Genomic DNA, 16,226 nt, shown 5'->3' with positions numbered 1-16,226 from the left:
TCCCCCAGTTTATGTGCTGAGCATGACGTCACATGGTATGGAATGTCCCTTTGGCCAGTTTGGCTGTGCCCCCTCCCAGCTCCCTGTGCATCAGTCGGTAGAGCATGAAAAACTAGAAAGTCCTTGGCCAGTGTAAGCACTACCTAGCAACAACTAAAACATCGGTGCCTTATCAATTTTGTTCCCATCCTAAATCCAAAACACAGCACTGTACCAGCTACTAGGAAGGAAATTAACTCTATCCCTGCTGAAACCAGGACAGAAGGTTACCATTCACATTGTATTGTACCGCATATAGAATCCTGCAGTATAATAATTAACTGTGCATATCTTTTCGCATAAATGCTTATGAAGTCAAATGCTAATTATTTTGGGTTATCATGTCAGATATCAGAACACAATGTAATGAAGTTAAGCCACTTGAGCCTTCGACTTTTAAGGACACTGGAGAAGATTTTTAGAAGATCTAAAAGTTTGTCTATAAGTTAATTAAAGTAAATAGTTTCATAGCTCTTGGTTTAAAATATGAATAACATTATTTTAGAACAATTCCTTCCTCTATGGTGCTATTTTCAAGATGGGTATCAGATTTCCTGAATTCTTTGCTCGAACAAGTGGTGTTAGCAGTACTCAAGTCTGGCAAAAGAAAAGAACATGGGATATTTTAAATAAAATGGTACCTTCAGAGCTTTATGGTGCCAGTAATATTAATGATCCTGGAAGAGAAACCTGAAAGTCTACAGCTATGATTTCTCAGGCGTTTAAGATCCTAAGTTTCAAATATGTTTGAAACTGAAGAGACAGCCTTCCTTGCCATATTGTTTTGTCAGAAAAACACTCCTGAGATGCAAGCCCTTACTTCTTTGTTCCACAGCCTTTGAAAGTCCATCTACTATTTCATGGCAGTTTACTCTAGAAATTAGCATTTAATCTAGGATTCAGTATTATCTGACCAGTATACTGTATCTCTGTATTCTGACAGTGTCTGCTGTTCCTGAGACAAAGGTACTGTATTGTGCAAATCAGTTTAAAAATAAATAATAATAAAAAAGCAAATTAAGAACAATAAGCAGTATGTTCCTTTATGAATTTACGTTTTTAATTTAAAGAAGGAAAAGATAAACCGTTTTATAGTTAAGGACTTTAGAGTCACAAAAAGCCAATAAAATATACCAGTTTTGACATAGAATTATATTTCTGCTCTTTGCTACATCCTTTACATTCTCTTTGTTTTGTTTGTGCTTTGTTTCATTTATTCTTTATTGTGGTCTTTAAGTGTTCTTTGTTTGTGTATTCAGTGCAGAGTCTGAACTTCATAAGAATAAAATTAGCACCCATTTAATTTATCTCCTTAGGCTTATCTCCACAGAGCTAAATCAAGGGCAAGATTTTTTTTTAATCTCCAAGAAATTTTATTATTTAAATGATTTTCTACTAGCTTTCATTTCTACTTCATGACATAATCCAGCTGAGTGGATTTTAGCCCTATTCATTTTGCTATCACCAATACAGATTTCATTTTTCATGTTCATTTTCCAGTAGCTTTGATTCTTATATTATTTATCAGAACCCAGAGACAGGCAACTAGTTTGTTGAAGGAAAAAGAACCTGTTTCAAGGCAAGAAGACGAATCAGGTGTCCTTATTTAACCCTCTTTGTCTTTGTGTGGAAGATCTGTTCACACTGCTATTAAAAAAGAACACTGTTCTATTAAAAAAAAAAAAAACCACAACCCGATGCACCAAAAATAATGATAAATGATTATTTTGAGGTTGCATTTATGTCCTACTTTTTGTAGGTCATAAAAATGGATAAATGTTCTCTATATTATTCATCATTATTACATTAAAAATATTAATCGCTAGAATAAGTAGCTTTGAATTTGCACTGTTTTTTACATTTCTCAGCTGTGCTTCAGTACCCTGATTCAGAGTGGGCGTTTTACAAGAATGAAAGAAGGAAATAATTTGGTACCTGATGTGAGCTCTTGCTTTCAATAGTATATTGTTTATTAAAAAGGGATGAATGGTGTTACTTAGATATTCAAGGTAGCTAAATACTTGAAGCTCAATTAAAGCTCATGAAATTGTGCATTCTGAGGACAGAAAAGTTCCCTTCCCCCGCTTGTAATTAAAAATAAATATGGGGAGCTGAGAACAACAGCAATGGGAGGAAGAGGAGGTTAGAGTAAAAGAGTTGACTTAATTTCAGAAGCTTGAGGAAATAGTGAATAAATTAGGCTGTTAAAATTCATTTTGTTGCAAGTTGACAGGTGCTCAGCACAGGTAATTAATTCAGTGAGTTTTAATAAACTAGAATTAGAAACAAATAAGAAACATCTCCTCCTAAAGCAATGGGGAAGATGTGTACCACTATCTCTGGGTGCTGACAGGTTGACACACCGTAGCTTTCTGTGAGTGATGGGCCACAAGGTTTTAGTGATGCTGCTGCACGTGCAGCAAGGTAAGGGGAGGTGGTGGTACCTTGGCAAGGGAGAAGAGGAGAGGGAGAAGGAGAGATTGGGAGTAGTCCATGACCTGGTGAGAAAGAAAAAAATACTAATAAAGTACTTGCTAAAATTATGGTTCCCTGGCTAGAGATACTTAATGCCCCATTTAATAACAGCCTTCAGTGAAAATGAGGTTTTGTTCCTATTTGGAAATAGATTTCCCAGATATAGCTCTTTCCCAGACATACCAGAATTGTTTATTTATTTGCTTATCGAAGGGGAAGAATACAGCAGTACATAAAAGCCAGATTTCCAGGGGGGTATTGGTCAACCGTGCTGAGCCCATGACTATACCTGGGAGAGGGGAGTTTCATTTGCCAGGACTGCTTCTTTGGCTGGGGAGGGAGGGAGGCTGAACTTACTTCAAGCACTGCCTGCACATGATTCTGTCATCACGATCCCACAACGGTTGTTAGGTGATGTTTTGAGGCCGATTTGCATCTTTCTGATGGTATGTGATGCAAATATGCTGTTATATCAGTGATTCAGACTTACCATCGGTGTTTATTAAAGATCCCTGTCTGCCATTCAGAAGAGTTAGTTTTAATCAGCAGTCATACATTCCAGCTAGAGCACAGATCGCTTCTAATAAAACTTGTTTCTGTCTTCTCATTTTGTGATCAACGTGATCATTAACATTTTCATCACAGTTCTTTCTTCCACAACAGCCATGTCCACATTTGTCTCAGATTATCATCTGTCTTTCTTTCAATACAGGGGACAAATTATGAACTAAACCCTACAGTCTATACTCTGTCAGCCATAAGAGTTAACAATGTTTTCACCAAAAAAAATCAGGTTTTGGTTGTATTTGCATTATTTATAAGGGAAACAGTATATTCACATTTTTTTCGGGGTAATATTGTGTTTTACCTATGCAGTTTCTCCCTAAAACATTCTGTATTATTCCTCAAAAGTAATTTTATTGTCAAATTCTCGTTCCAACAGAACATGCTAGCTTTTACAAAAACTTTGATAGGAAAGCAAATTAAAGTTGCATAGTGGGAATCCATAACATATGAGCCAGCTAGTAAAAGAAAGGACATTTCCATATTTTCTATTATATTTATGGTGTGTTTCACTGCATAGCTTTCATTTTAAATAAGTATTTATTTTTCGTATACAGGAGATACTGCTATCAGCCAGGCTTTAACAGGATAGATTTTATGAATCCACATACTTTAGACATCTAAACATAAGAATTAATGGCAAAATGTAGGATGGAATGATTAGTGCATTTTCAGGATATGCTGTTTTTTTCCAGTTTACATTCTTCGTTTTTTTTAAATAAACAATCGTTCTCTTGCATATATTTATATAGAATCCCATTCCCCCAGATTTAAATAGGCAATTTGACCCAGGATTAGAAAACAAGGTGTTTGTGACATCTGTAAATTCATAGCAGGAAATCATTAAGTTTTGACTGTTCAAGTGCATAACTTTTTGAAAGTTCAGGGGTTGATATCAGCTAATGCTAATATCAGCTGATATCAGCTATCAGCTATGTATTTTAGATAAATGTTGGAGTGAACCAACACAATTGATTTCAGATAAGAAACTGGGAAAATTAACACAATAGAAAATTCAAAACAAAAAGACCTGAAAGTAATTAGGAATATAAAATGAACTAAAAAACTTGAGTGGTGTCATATATACCTTATCCTTCCCAAATTTTTATAGCCACCAGCCTTGATTCAACAATATATGTAAGCATCTATATATAATTAGGACATTACATATTTTCTCCCTAAATAGTTTGCTGAACTGGGATTTTAATAAAAAAAGTTGACTAGCCTTTTATTACATGCGTGTAAGATAGCTATTAGATGTGTATGCTGCATAAAGAATCAATCAAAAATAATATTGACATTTCTCAACTGCGATCTTGCATTGTTAATATTGGGTGTGCAAAAATTTTTTTTTTTAACCTTGATATAATTTTGATGCTTCAAATTGTGATAAGGATAAATTGTCATAAGGATATTCTCAACATTAGTGGTGTGTTTTCGGTTCTGGGGTACAATGCACACTGCATTTTATAGCCTGCAACTGGCATTTTAAGTAACACAGTGGAGGGTAGATCATCATTTATGCCAAGAAGCTCATTTATGTAAGCTACAATGTCAAGTTTAATTAAGGGCTACAGTGACAAAAGAAAGTTGATTGCATATGCTCAAAATACTTTTCAGATGACAAATGACTGACACCCATAAAAACAATATCCAGTGTAATTGTTAAGGTTATTATACTTAAATCTGACTAAAAAGATATCAGGCAGTATATTTCAATAGGTTAACATTCTATAAGGTTTAAATAAAAAGTCAAATAAATCAAACCTAATCTATTGCCTAAAATTCAGATTTACAATCAGGATCTTTCTGCACGGAGGGAAAGAAAATATAACTGGTAATTAGGAGCATTTGTATCCCCACATTTTCTTTATTCAGCTCTGTGAGATTTTATAATCAGTTTGTAACTTGCTTACCACAATGACTTTATGATGATCCCTGCTCAAAGCAAATGTGTAGAGAAAAATCTGGTGGCATGATTTATTTTGTGTTCTTTGTCCCTGCTTGGCACACTCAGTGTTTGGGAAAAGAGTCAAAACCTCTTCTGCCTAATCCCTATCAACATCTCTCTCTCTTTCTTTCTTTCTTTGTTTCTATCTTTACGGCCACCACATCATAAAGGGGGAGTTGATGTTAAGGATAAAGGTCAAGATGATAGATTATGACAACTCTTTGAACTGAAAAGAGAAATGAGTGTCCCTAAATATTCAACATGAGCTTCTCTTTACTCCCTGCAGGGCATCTGCACTACAACCACCGCATTTTTACACTTCTTCTTCTTAGCTTCATTCTGTTGGGTTTTGACAGAAGCGTGGCAGTCATATATGGCTGTTACTGGAAAAATTAGGACACGGCTCATAAGGAAACGTTTCCTGTGCCTTGGATGGGGTAAGTCTGTAAAATTCATCTCCTCAGAATCATTGGAATGAAAAGTCTAATGCAGCGACAATGTCAAGTATATAATCATTTTCTTCAGTAAACCTGAAAGATAGTAGACAGCACATTACTAAAAAGAAGACTAACTTAGGAGCCTTTCCAGTTTATCTCAAGCTCAAGCTATGCTGGTGTATATTTTAGCATTCTTTCATAAATATGTTTTAAAAAATTTTTAGAAGATTTCCAGCAAAGTAGTATAATATCAAGAAATCAAAATAAAACAAGAAAAAACATTCACTGAATATTCATGAAGTCTCTTCCTGGTTCACTTCAAGACCCATCAAATGTACCAGTAATTTAGCTACATCGAAGTGGTACACCCTGGGCAGAAAACAGTGTCCTCCTCCCTGACAGTGCTTCAGAAAGAGAAATCCTGCAATAGCACTGTGCTTCCTTAAATCATTCATTCCGTGTCAAATTGACCATTTTGCATTAGCCTGCCCTGTCATTTTTTGTCCAGGCAGAACAGCAATATTTTGCTCAGCATCTAATGGTTATTACTGTTTTGATTTTTTTCAGGTTTACCAGCATTAGTGGTTGCAATATCAATAGGCTTTACCAAGACAAAAGGATATGGAACAGCCCACTAGTAAGTCAATCTGAAATGATAAAATAAGTTTTTAATTAACAAGACTGTCATACCCATCAGGAATTACATAGTATAGTCTAAAGGCTCTACAGGTATCCATTCACACTTGGAACTGCCATAAGAGTCACTGAGTGGTCCACAAAATAACAAAGAGAAAACCATATGCCAGTCTTGGACTGACCTCAGCAAAGCACCAGGGATCCTGGATTTCTTGGGAGGTTTTGAAGTAGCAAGCCTTTTAGAAACACTGAGGATTAGGTTCACTTAGACACCTAACATTTATATACATTTACCAAAGAGAATGTTAAATGTTATGGCTAGCCTTTGCCAACCTCTAAACATGTCTAAAACTGCACTGGCAAGAGTCTCTTTGGCACCCAGGTTTCTGCCCACCAAGCATGTACTTCAGCTTTAATGCCCCTGAGCTGCTTGGAGCTAAAGCCCCACAGAAATCTCAGAATAGCTCTCCCATCCATCCCCTCTTTCCTGGAGTGCCTGATCTAGCCCATTTCCTGGACTGGACTATACCTGAGAAACAGTGAGGAGGAGCGATGTGTACTTCATTTACATTTTATTAATACAGTTCCTGTTTAGCCACCTGGCTCGTTCCAGTGCGTATTTAGCCCCTGGAAAATTCACTCCATAATGAGGCTGCCCTTCGGTTGTCTCGTGCTGAAGAAGGAGCTTGGGCTGAGCCTCCGTCCTGCCAGCAGAGAGCTCCAACCACCGAGATGTTATGTATGCGAGAATGCGTTCCTTTCGGTCGTCCTGTTTGGAGCTCTCCTCACGTTGCCTAAGAAATTAAGTATGCATCTGGACAGAAAGAGAGAAAATATTACTCTGTAGGCTGGTAATGAGGGCATTCATCAGAGATGTGGATGAGTTAGGTCAAGTCCTCACTTCGATGAATATTTAATTATTCTCCTTAGCATCATTACTGAGTGAGATCAGGATTCCCCCTCCCTGCCCTGTCTTGGCACATGGTGGGGGAGGCTTCAAGCCCTCGCTCCAGCTCTGGGTGGATAAGGTTTCAAAAACAAATCTCCTCCTGAATACTGGCTCTAACCACTGAGCTCTTTAGTTTTAAATTGTGACAAGTGTGTCTTTCATTTTTTTAATGAGGAATGGCTTACCTAACTGAAGTGCTTAACTTGCACTTATAGCTGGCAATCATTAGTGAAACAACGGTCTTAATCATCTTTTGGGAGTTATATTGAGGACCTGTTCCTCTGACATTTTTTCTAACTAATATGTGCTCATCTTGATGGCTTTTTTATTATTTAGTCCTTGAACCAGGACTGGAGAACCATTTAGGCTGTGAGAATTACAAATGACAAGATTACAATGTCCAGACCCCATTGGGGATATAGCTCTGTCCTTTGCAGGATCAATCCCATTGCATTTACTCTACTGAAATTATTCACGTGTGACTACTTGCTTCAGTTAGTGTTGCTTCCTGCTTCCTTCCTGGGCTGAATGCATTTTTAAAAGAGGATATACTGAAATATTCAGACAAAGCAACAATTCATTCATTAAGGGTAACCTGGAAAGTAAAGAAGAGCAGGTCTCTGTACATGTAACAGCTCCTCTCCCGGGATCCAAATTCAGTTGACACAGTACTGGGGGACAAAAGCGCAAAAGGAGGTGTACAGGGGACAAACAGAACCATAATTCAGCTTTCTCATCTTATTTGCAAATACATTTTCTTGGCATTTGACATCCGAATTACGTAAGGAAACAGGGAATGCAAGGGATGGAGAATCCTCCATCACCAGCTGATGTGCTGTCCCACTCTAGAAGCCTGCAAAGAATTGTGTCCCGTAACAACTGTTCGGTGGTGTAAAAGCAGAGCTCCTGTCCTGCTCCTCCTCCCATAACTAAAGCACTTGTGTAAGCTTTTTAACTGCTTACACTATATTTGGCCTGTTTGGCTGCAATCAATTACACACATGCTGCCATCAGAAATGCGTCCTGTTGCAAACTATTCCTGGTCTGTAAGATGCTATTTTTGAAAAGGACGGTTTCAAATGGAGAAAATTAAGAGTGAAAATGAAGGAATTGATTCCAGTCTCATAGTCCCACATGTGAAGAGATTGATGGACAGGGAGAAGGCCCAAAGATCTTTGAAGTAGATCTCAGTTTCATACAGCATATGACTGATGGGGGTGGCTTGAATTGTTCACACTCGAACCAATCCTGTGATCAACAGTCTCTGACTTCCATTTTTTTTTTCGGTCCTAATTATTAGACAATTATACTACTGTACATTTAAAACTACATATGAAAAATATTTCACACAGACACTTGTACTGATATAGATACAGAAGCTGAAGGGGTTTCCTAAAAATAATAAAAATCACAGTGACAAGTTTTCAGATATTTCAGGATATCTGAAAAAGATTTGTGTGTCTGAAAGCTTGATTGTTTGTTCCAACTATTTCTGTAAGTCTAATAAATATTGTTGTTACCTCTCTTGAGACGATCAGAGCTATGAAAGCACCACTACTACTAGTTATAGTTAATAGACCTGTGTGACCTACTCATGTTTACACACATATACTAACGAGCAGTGCAGATAACTTCCAGGAATTTGTTATATCAGCAAAAATTAAAATGCTGTCATAGTCATGCTCTCCTAAGAGAAGGAACCATTCTCCTGGAGAGCATCAAACAACTCACAAAATGTACAGAACATACAAACAAGTCTACAGATACTTCATCACTCAGCAGAATTTCATGACCATGTAACATGGTTCCATAAAAACACCAGTGGATGCTCTTATTACTAATTAATTTATATGGTTTTCTGCTATGTGGGGATCAGGGAGAAAGACGACAGAACAGGAAAACAAAATAAAAACAACTATAAAGCATAGAAAAAAGCTATCAGAGCAAAGAAAAAGAAGAGAAGAAGGAAAAAACAGTAAAAAAATTGACAAAAATTGCTTTATGGTGTAAGAAGGCACCTGAGAATCTGTCTTCAGAAAGTCTTCAACAGAAAAAGATGGGGAAAAAGTGCATTTCAGAGTAATCAACTCACAGATATTGAATACATTGCAATAATCACATCACACATTGTTGAAAATCCAGATTCTTGAAACTTCAGATTGTGTAAAGAAAAGAGGACAACCTCTACATTTTTTTTCAGCTCTGCCTCTAAATGGAAGTCACTCTTTTGAACAGCCTTTTTACTTGAGGGCATGGGAAAGGGAGAGAAAAATTCTCCCTTGGTCTTAAAGATTTTTGTGGTACAAACTGTTTTCTTTTTATTAAAAAAAAAACTTGTTGACCCTTTTTTTCAGCACAGGTAACCGAAATTATGTTTCAAATACAATACATAAACAATTTTTATGAACTGATGTTTCTATCTCCCAATAAACATGAAAATTTTAATTACATGTCTTAGTTACACAGAGTTCTTCACTAAGTTTAAAAGTTCATGCTGGCAGGGAAATGCACTGTGAATAAATTCCCCCCTCTCAGAAGCCCACGTTCTCAGTCTCTCACAATAAATAACATAGCTTTTGGAAAAATAGCAAGAAAAATTGCAGAAAATTTTGAAAGCATTTTTCTTTGATATTACAAAACTAAACTGAACATTATTGTTGTAATTGTTTTTTGAGGTAGGATGTAGAATAGCCTGACATGTATTACCTTTTTAACAGTGAGGCAGATATGAAGTATTTGCATCAATTTATCATTCCAGAATTTAGCACACTGATGCAGTTGTGTTTATGTGACAGATTTCACATGGCTTCATTGCAACGGGAAACACTTCTATTCTTTGCAGTTAGAATTCCAGCCGTAACAGACCATTAATATTATGATGTGCTTGCATTTAATTTACTTGGTTTTCAAAAGTAAAAAAACAGTACTGGAAAATAAAGATGATGTGTATGGTTCTGATGTGAATGTTTCTGGATGTGAGATCCAAGTAAATTATTTGAATGCATATAGTTGAGTTTTCGTATAGGTAGGTGTGATCATGCATTCAAATAAACATGCAGTTCTTTGAATGTGTAATCACTGGGAAAATAGCACAGCTGCATTTACTTCAGTGTGTGAAGCTCCTGATCTTTTGCAGATATGGAAAGCTTTACATCATGGTATATCAAATATTTAGAATTTGATTCTGTAAGCGCTCTGTGTTTGGAAATCTGATGGTTTTCAGTGAAAGCCCTGATGCAGTATGACAAACTCTGCAAGATTAGTAGCTTACCAGAAAATACAGTTTTCAGATGCTTTAAAATATACATTTAAGTTGTTTGCAAAATATTCCAGAGAATACAGAACAGTTAGATCACATATGATTTTTCTTTAATGGCAATATTGTCTGTAAGACCTAGTTCTAATAGCAATTACTAAATGACATAAGAGAAGATACGTAGAAACCTGTTTTTTCTGAAGTTCTACGTTACAGGTACTTGGCCTTTCATTGCTTTAAGTATAGAACTGTCAGACATTGTAAGCTGGAAATGTTTCTAGATACCTACCTGGCAAGTCCTGTTCATGGTTAGAGGAGATTCAATAAAGATTTGCAAACTTATTTTCTATTGTGCTCTTAATACATTTTAAGCATTTCAGTATAGGCATAATTCACATTAAAACTTTTGAAACATTAACAATTGGTAATGGAAATAACTTTCACTTTCTGCATCATCATATCAGCAAAGTAATTCTTTTTTGTGTGTGCATATGAATCTCTATATGTAGGATTGAACATACACCAGAATCTCATGCTGTAGTAATTATTAATGCTTTCTTGGCAATGCGTTATTCTTATTTTTAATTTGTGTTAGTTCTTCTCTAATGTTCTTTCCAGCTGTTGGCTGTCTCTTGAAGGAGGGCTACTTTATGCTTTCGTTGGACCTGCAGCTGCTGTTGTCTTGGTAAACATTAATATAATTTCCAGTATTTTCATACGAAATGATGGAATTCACTATTTAAATTAGAAAAGCTTAGCTATACAGTAGCATTACATTTTGCTGTAAATACTGAGCTCAGTATTGTTTAACATACCTTCAGTATTTTGAATGCATGACATTTAATTGTACCACTTCTTCATACCAGTTATATCTCCATGTTTACACAGTAAGCTGTGAAAGAATAATGTACTGATTAGTGGCACAGAAAACTTATTACAGGCATCACTGAGTTATTATCAGTAGCATCTACACAATTGTCACTGCCTTGTGAAGTTCAGTGGCGGTCTTGATAGAGTGCTACTTGGCAGTGTATTGCTGTGCCAGCAAAAGCAACAGGAGGAGTGGAACCAGCCAGCAAGTTCTCCATGGCTACTGCTTTTGAAGGCAAAGAAAAAAATCATCATAGCTGGGAAATGTTACTCGTTTGTGTACTAATCTTCCACATCTCTGGAAATGCATTTAGGTGTAAGATTCACTTTGCCTAATTGTAGACATCTGCAATGTAGATTTCTGCATTTAAGCTAGTTATCCCAGCCATATTTCGTTGTCAGTGAAGAAAAACCATCAGTATTATTTCAGGTGTCTACTTTAGGCTAAGATGAATTGCACCCTACATGTGCCATCGGCTATCAGTCATCTGCTCTGCAGTCTGTATGGATTTTTTACAATAATTTGTTTAGTATTTTTCCCTTACAGATTTTGAATCTAATTCTTCTTTCCACTCCACCAATTTTATACTAGGATAGCTGTATCAACACCGGTTATTTCTGATTTTCCCTTGCAAAAGGGAATCGGTCTTAGTAGTCATCAAAGATATAACCATTTAGCTACATAGATTTTCCTGAAATGGATGTTTACTACTCCCATAGAGTTTGTCTCATCATTGCTGGAGTCAAGCCAGGATCCTTTTGTACAACTCCCAGTCCCTGTCATGATAGAGGAGCCAAGGATGTTTACAAAAAGGCAGTCATAATTTTCACATGGAACTGTATGTTCTCTGTGTAATTGGCAAGCTTTGTTCAGAGACGTTTGAAGTTCACAGTTGCAGTTTGCCCTTCCATTAGCTAGTAGCTGTGGAAGGAGCTGTTCCATGCAGCCACTTAAGCCTAAGTGTACGAAGCAAAAGAATTATATAACATCAGCTGAAAAATGTAAATGTTGAAAATAAAGTGATAATAAGAAAAGCTGGAAAAGAGTTGGCAGGCCAGACTGGCAACAATTAGGTATTTTGGCACAGGTCTTGAAAAATCTGTTTGAAAGGAAAAAAGGATTACCCTTTTCTAATAAAAAAAAATAAGGAACATTTATTTGATAGTTTCAAAACTTGGTATTACCTCTTTGCAGGCCATGCAGAGACAGGTTCATAGAGTTCAGTTCAATAATACAAATGGATAATAACAGTCATTAAGTTGTCCATTAAATGCCATTAGTATGTCCATTGAGTGCCAAAGTCTGACTGCTGAAACACTTGAATTTTTTTTTAGGTTAGCTCTTCAACCCATGTATGTGATCATTTACACCATTTACTTTAATGGAGCTAAACAGACTTACCCCAGGCATCCATCTGGCCCACAAAAAAAGGAAACTGCAGTCAAACAAGGCTCAGGACTGGCATTTTGGTGAATGACGTAGACAATGACTAATGTGCAGGAGGATATGGAAAACCACAGGCTGGTTCTGCATAAATGGGAACACCCACATGGGCCGTAAATGCTTAAAAAGGAACACGGTTGCGGTCATCGTGTGCTCTGACTAGCTCTTCTCTGTGCGCACAACTCAAATGCAGTGGTTTTCCTGGAATAGGATATATCGTTGCAATTAAAACTGAGGAAATATTAAAGCTGTATTACTCAAGTTTCTGGCCAGCAGAAATGTACATATATAACTTGATACCAGGCATAATTCAAGATTCAAAAATAATCCTGTTGCAGTGTGCGTATGTGTTACCCATTTGAGAATACAGACTTTTGGTGTGCTCAGGGACAGTGTTACACAATTGCTGATGGAATACTTAGAAATGTGACAAGAGGCATTTTGCAGGTCTGTAAGAGCCTTTTTCTGAAGTAATGGGATAAAGTAATTTCTTTCAGGCACTGAAAGATCAACTGTTTGTTTTCTGTTTGACAGGTCAACATGGTGATTGGCATTTTGGTATTTAATAAACTTGTTTCCAGAGATGGAATCCTAGATAAAAAGCTCAAACACAGAGCGGGGTAAGCAACAATTGGGTTATTTTAAAACATATTAAAATTGTATCACCAATTTTCAATTACAGATATTCACCAAAAATGCTTTTGATTGTGCTTTGAACTTTTATATCTGTGTAACAGTGTGTCTAACAGATTCCATTCACCTCAAAAGCTGCTGTTGCATTATGCTAAGGGAATGCAACTAAACAAACCAAACATAATAAAACACAAGTACAACAGTATTAAGTTAATAATAATGAGGATTAAACAAATCTGAGTGGAGGTTTCACAAGAATGTCACACATGTAAAGTTGTTGCAGTTAGGAAAACAGTTTTATGAACTGTGTTTACTGAAGGAACTGATTATTTTTCTCTAGCTGTCAACTTTAATTACTATGGTGGGAAATGTTACTCATTTGTGTAAGCTGTTATAAAATATATTTTACAGCAATATATCCCTTACTGAGGTCAATGCTATTCTGCCATTCTGACTATGTGAAGAATTTGCCTTTGTTCGTACATCCATATCTACATAGATATATGTTCTAAATTAGTGTAACAGAATTTCAAAGTAAAAAAACATGTTTTAAAAGCAAAAGAAGAAAAAAGGTAAATGGAAATTCTGTGTTATTGATTATTTACTTGCATTTACATTCAAATTCTGTTTGTTTTCATGAGAAGAAAGGATTATGACAGTGGTGGTATCAGAAACTGTTTTTCAGTGGATGACAATGATTTGAAGTACTGCAGCAGCAAACCTAAATTCATTCCGTATTGAAGAAAAATATTTCACAAGTGCATCATCACCTTCTTAATGCCTATGAAAGTATATTTAAACTTTGCATAATCATTTTTTACAGTTACATGTTCTAGTATTGTCTTTTGGGCCAGCTTGTAGTTAACACCACCAATATCTGCATTTCTAGCAATGATAAGCAATGATATCTTTATTTTACTGTGTATTACTGCTATGGGTAAATTTATTACAGCGTCACTTTGAATTATTTTACCATTTCACTAACAGTAGCATTCTTAATAAGTTCAATTCATTGGTTAGATGAGCAAATTTATGATAAATACTTCAGCTGGTGTGATTTGCATTTAATATTAATTCAATTAAATCTTTGTGGTTTTCAGCTCTTTTGCCATTATTCTGACAAATATATACCAAAAGCTTTCATTTTGTGTCTTCTCTTTTCCTCTTTTTTTCATTAGAAAGTATTAATTTCTTAACCTTACTTTTGTCTACATTGCTCCATCAACATTCTTAACTGTGTAATAACACTGATGAAATCTAGAATATTATAAAACTACACAAATTATTTCAAGAGTAGTAGTAACTTAGTAAACACCAATTCAAATTCACATCTGCTCTAATTGCGATGATTTAAGGAGTTGGAGCAGCCACGGGTTTGGCTTTGTACATTTTCTAAGGATATCCAAGCTTAGATTTAACTGCATCGGGGGTTTTTTCAGCTACTCAATTGTCAGCTACAGAAATCTCTTTGCTTATAATATAGTTTCCTGATGAAACAAATAACTTGCTTTCTAACAGTGCGCAACTTAGTAAAGAGGTATTTCTATTTTAAAGTAAATGGATAAAGAACTAGAAATTATTCTGTCAGAAACACTCCAGCTATTCTGGGAACGCACGTAGATGCCCTGATCGAGAAACAGTCTTAACTTTTCTGATAGTATGAGGTGGCAGCTTGGCGACAGCATTCCTTGATACTACTTGGCAGATGAAGAGTCTTGAGTTATTCTTTGGGGCATAGAAATTGGTGCAGCATTTGACCTCCAGTAGAAAGGGGATCGTCACTCATTTCTCAAATATCTCTTGCCAGCCATGCTCAGGAAGGCAACTTCTGGCAAACATTGGGCCTATGCGTGTCAAAAGTTCAGTCAAAAGTTCAGCTGTAGAAATCATTTATGTAGGATTTAAAGCAGTGAATGGAGCAAAATATACTAACTCCATATGGGTTTTTTCTACCTTAATAAGCATATGGAGAATCAACAAGTGTTTTGATAGATAGCAATCATTTTCCTGGCATAAGGGGCAGCACGCATATATGCCCAGCCAGAAAGATTATATTTGGTCTATATACACATCAAGTTCTATTATTTGCAAGATCCAGAACGAATCTATAGGAGCAAAGAGAATAATCCAGTCTGATAATGTTGAAGTATTGCCAAGCAAAGATGGAAAGTATTTTTCCAAGCTTAGGTTAAGCTTACCCAAGGCATTTTTCTAGTTCATTCATTAATGTAGATCTTTAATTGGTGTAAACTGATGTGGATTCACTGAGTTCTTTTCACACCCCACAATCACCTTATACAAGGTCATGGTTCTCACTGTTTTTTATGGAACAAAATGCATTTTTATGGAAAATATATTGCACTTTTTTATGGAAAGTCATTGTTTGGTTTATCAAAATTGAAACACTGGAGTTCAATGTTGTTTTGGGCAGTATGTTAAAAATCTTGTGAATGATGAGTTTGGCAATAAAAAGGAGTTCCGTTGGTTGAAATAACTGGGAAAAAACTGAAGTGTTACCTATCTTCACCATGTTGACCACTTTCCAGCTGGGAATAGGTAAAGCACCCTTCCTGTCACATCTCAGTCAGCTATGGTTATTCCTGGTTCTGATAGCAGAATGAGAAGGAATAGCAAAAGTCTTTATTTGGTCGACTCAGGAAGTTGAATGCATGCTGTATGTAAAAGAAAATTTAAATTCCAGGTTTTGCACTTTAACTCTTCTGACAGGTGCCGAGGTACAATTGTCCATACAAAATGCTTTGAGCTTAATGCTTGTGTACTGTGTTTTATTAAAATGCAAAACAGGTCACCCTTTTTAGTACCAACTGATATTTATTTCATCAGATTCCATACATTTCAAACCCTGTATTCAGACCTTCATATGGCATGAATAAAATCACTCCAGATGTTAGTGGGCCATTCAGATCACTAGTACAAATCTGACTATACAGAACGCCCATCCTGATTTGATG

General features: G+C 36.1%; 1 protein-coding gene across 2 annotated transcripts in view; it reads left to right on the top strand.

Annotated features, from left to right (window-relative positions):
* BAI3 (brain-specific angiogenesis inhibitor 3) overlaps nucleotides 1–16,226 on the top strand; it is a 481,908-nt gene that overhangs the window by 431,415 nt on the left and 34,267 nt on the right. For both annotated transcript variants that reach the window (XM_009333162.1, XM_009333161.1), the window contains 4 exons: nucleotides 5,316–5,466; nucleotides 6,034–6,103; nucleotides 10,926–10,992; nucleotides 13,156–13,241. In XM_009333162.1, coding sequence (XP_009331437.1) covers nucleotides 5,316–5,466; nucleotides 6,034–6,103; nucleotides 10,926–10,992; nucleotides 13,156–13,241 — 374 coding nt within the window. The remainder of the gene's footprint in view (nucleotides 1–5,315; nucleotides 5,467–6,033; nucleotides 6,104–10,925; nucleotides 10,993–13,155; nucleotides 13,242–16,226) is intronic.

The sequence above is a fragment of the Pygoscelis adeliae genome, unplaced genomic scaffold (assembly GCF_000699105.1).
Source record: "Pygoscelis adeliae isolate BGI_AS28 unplaced genomic scaffold, ASM69910v1 Scaffold57, whole genome shotgun sequence".
Lineage (NCBI taxonomy): Eukaryota > Metazoa > Chordata > Aves > Sphenisciformes > Spheniscidae > Pygoscelis > Pygoscelis adeliae.
This window is presented reverse-complemented; position numbering and strand designations above follow the sequence as displayed.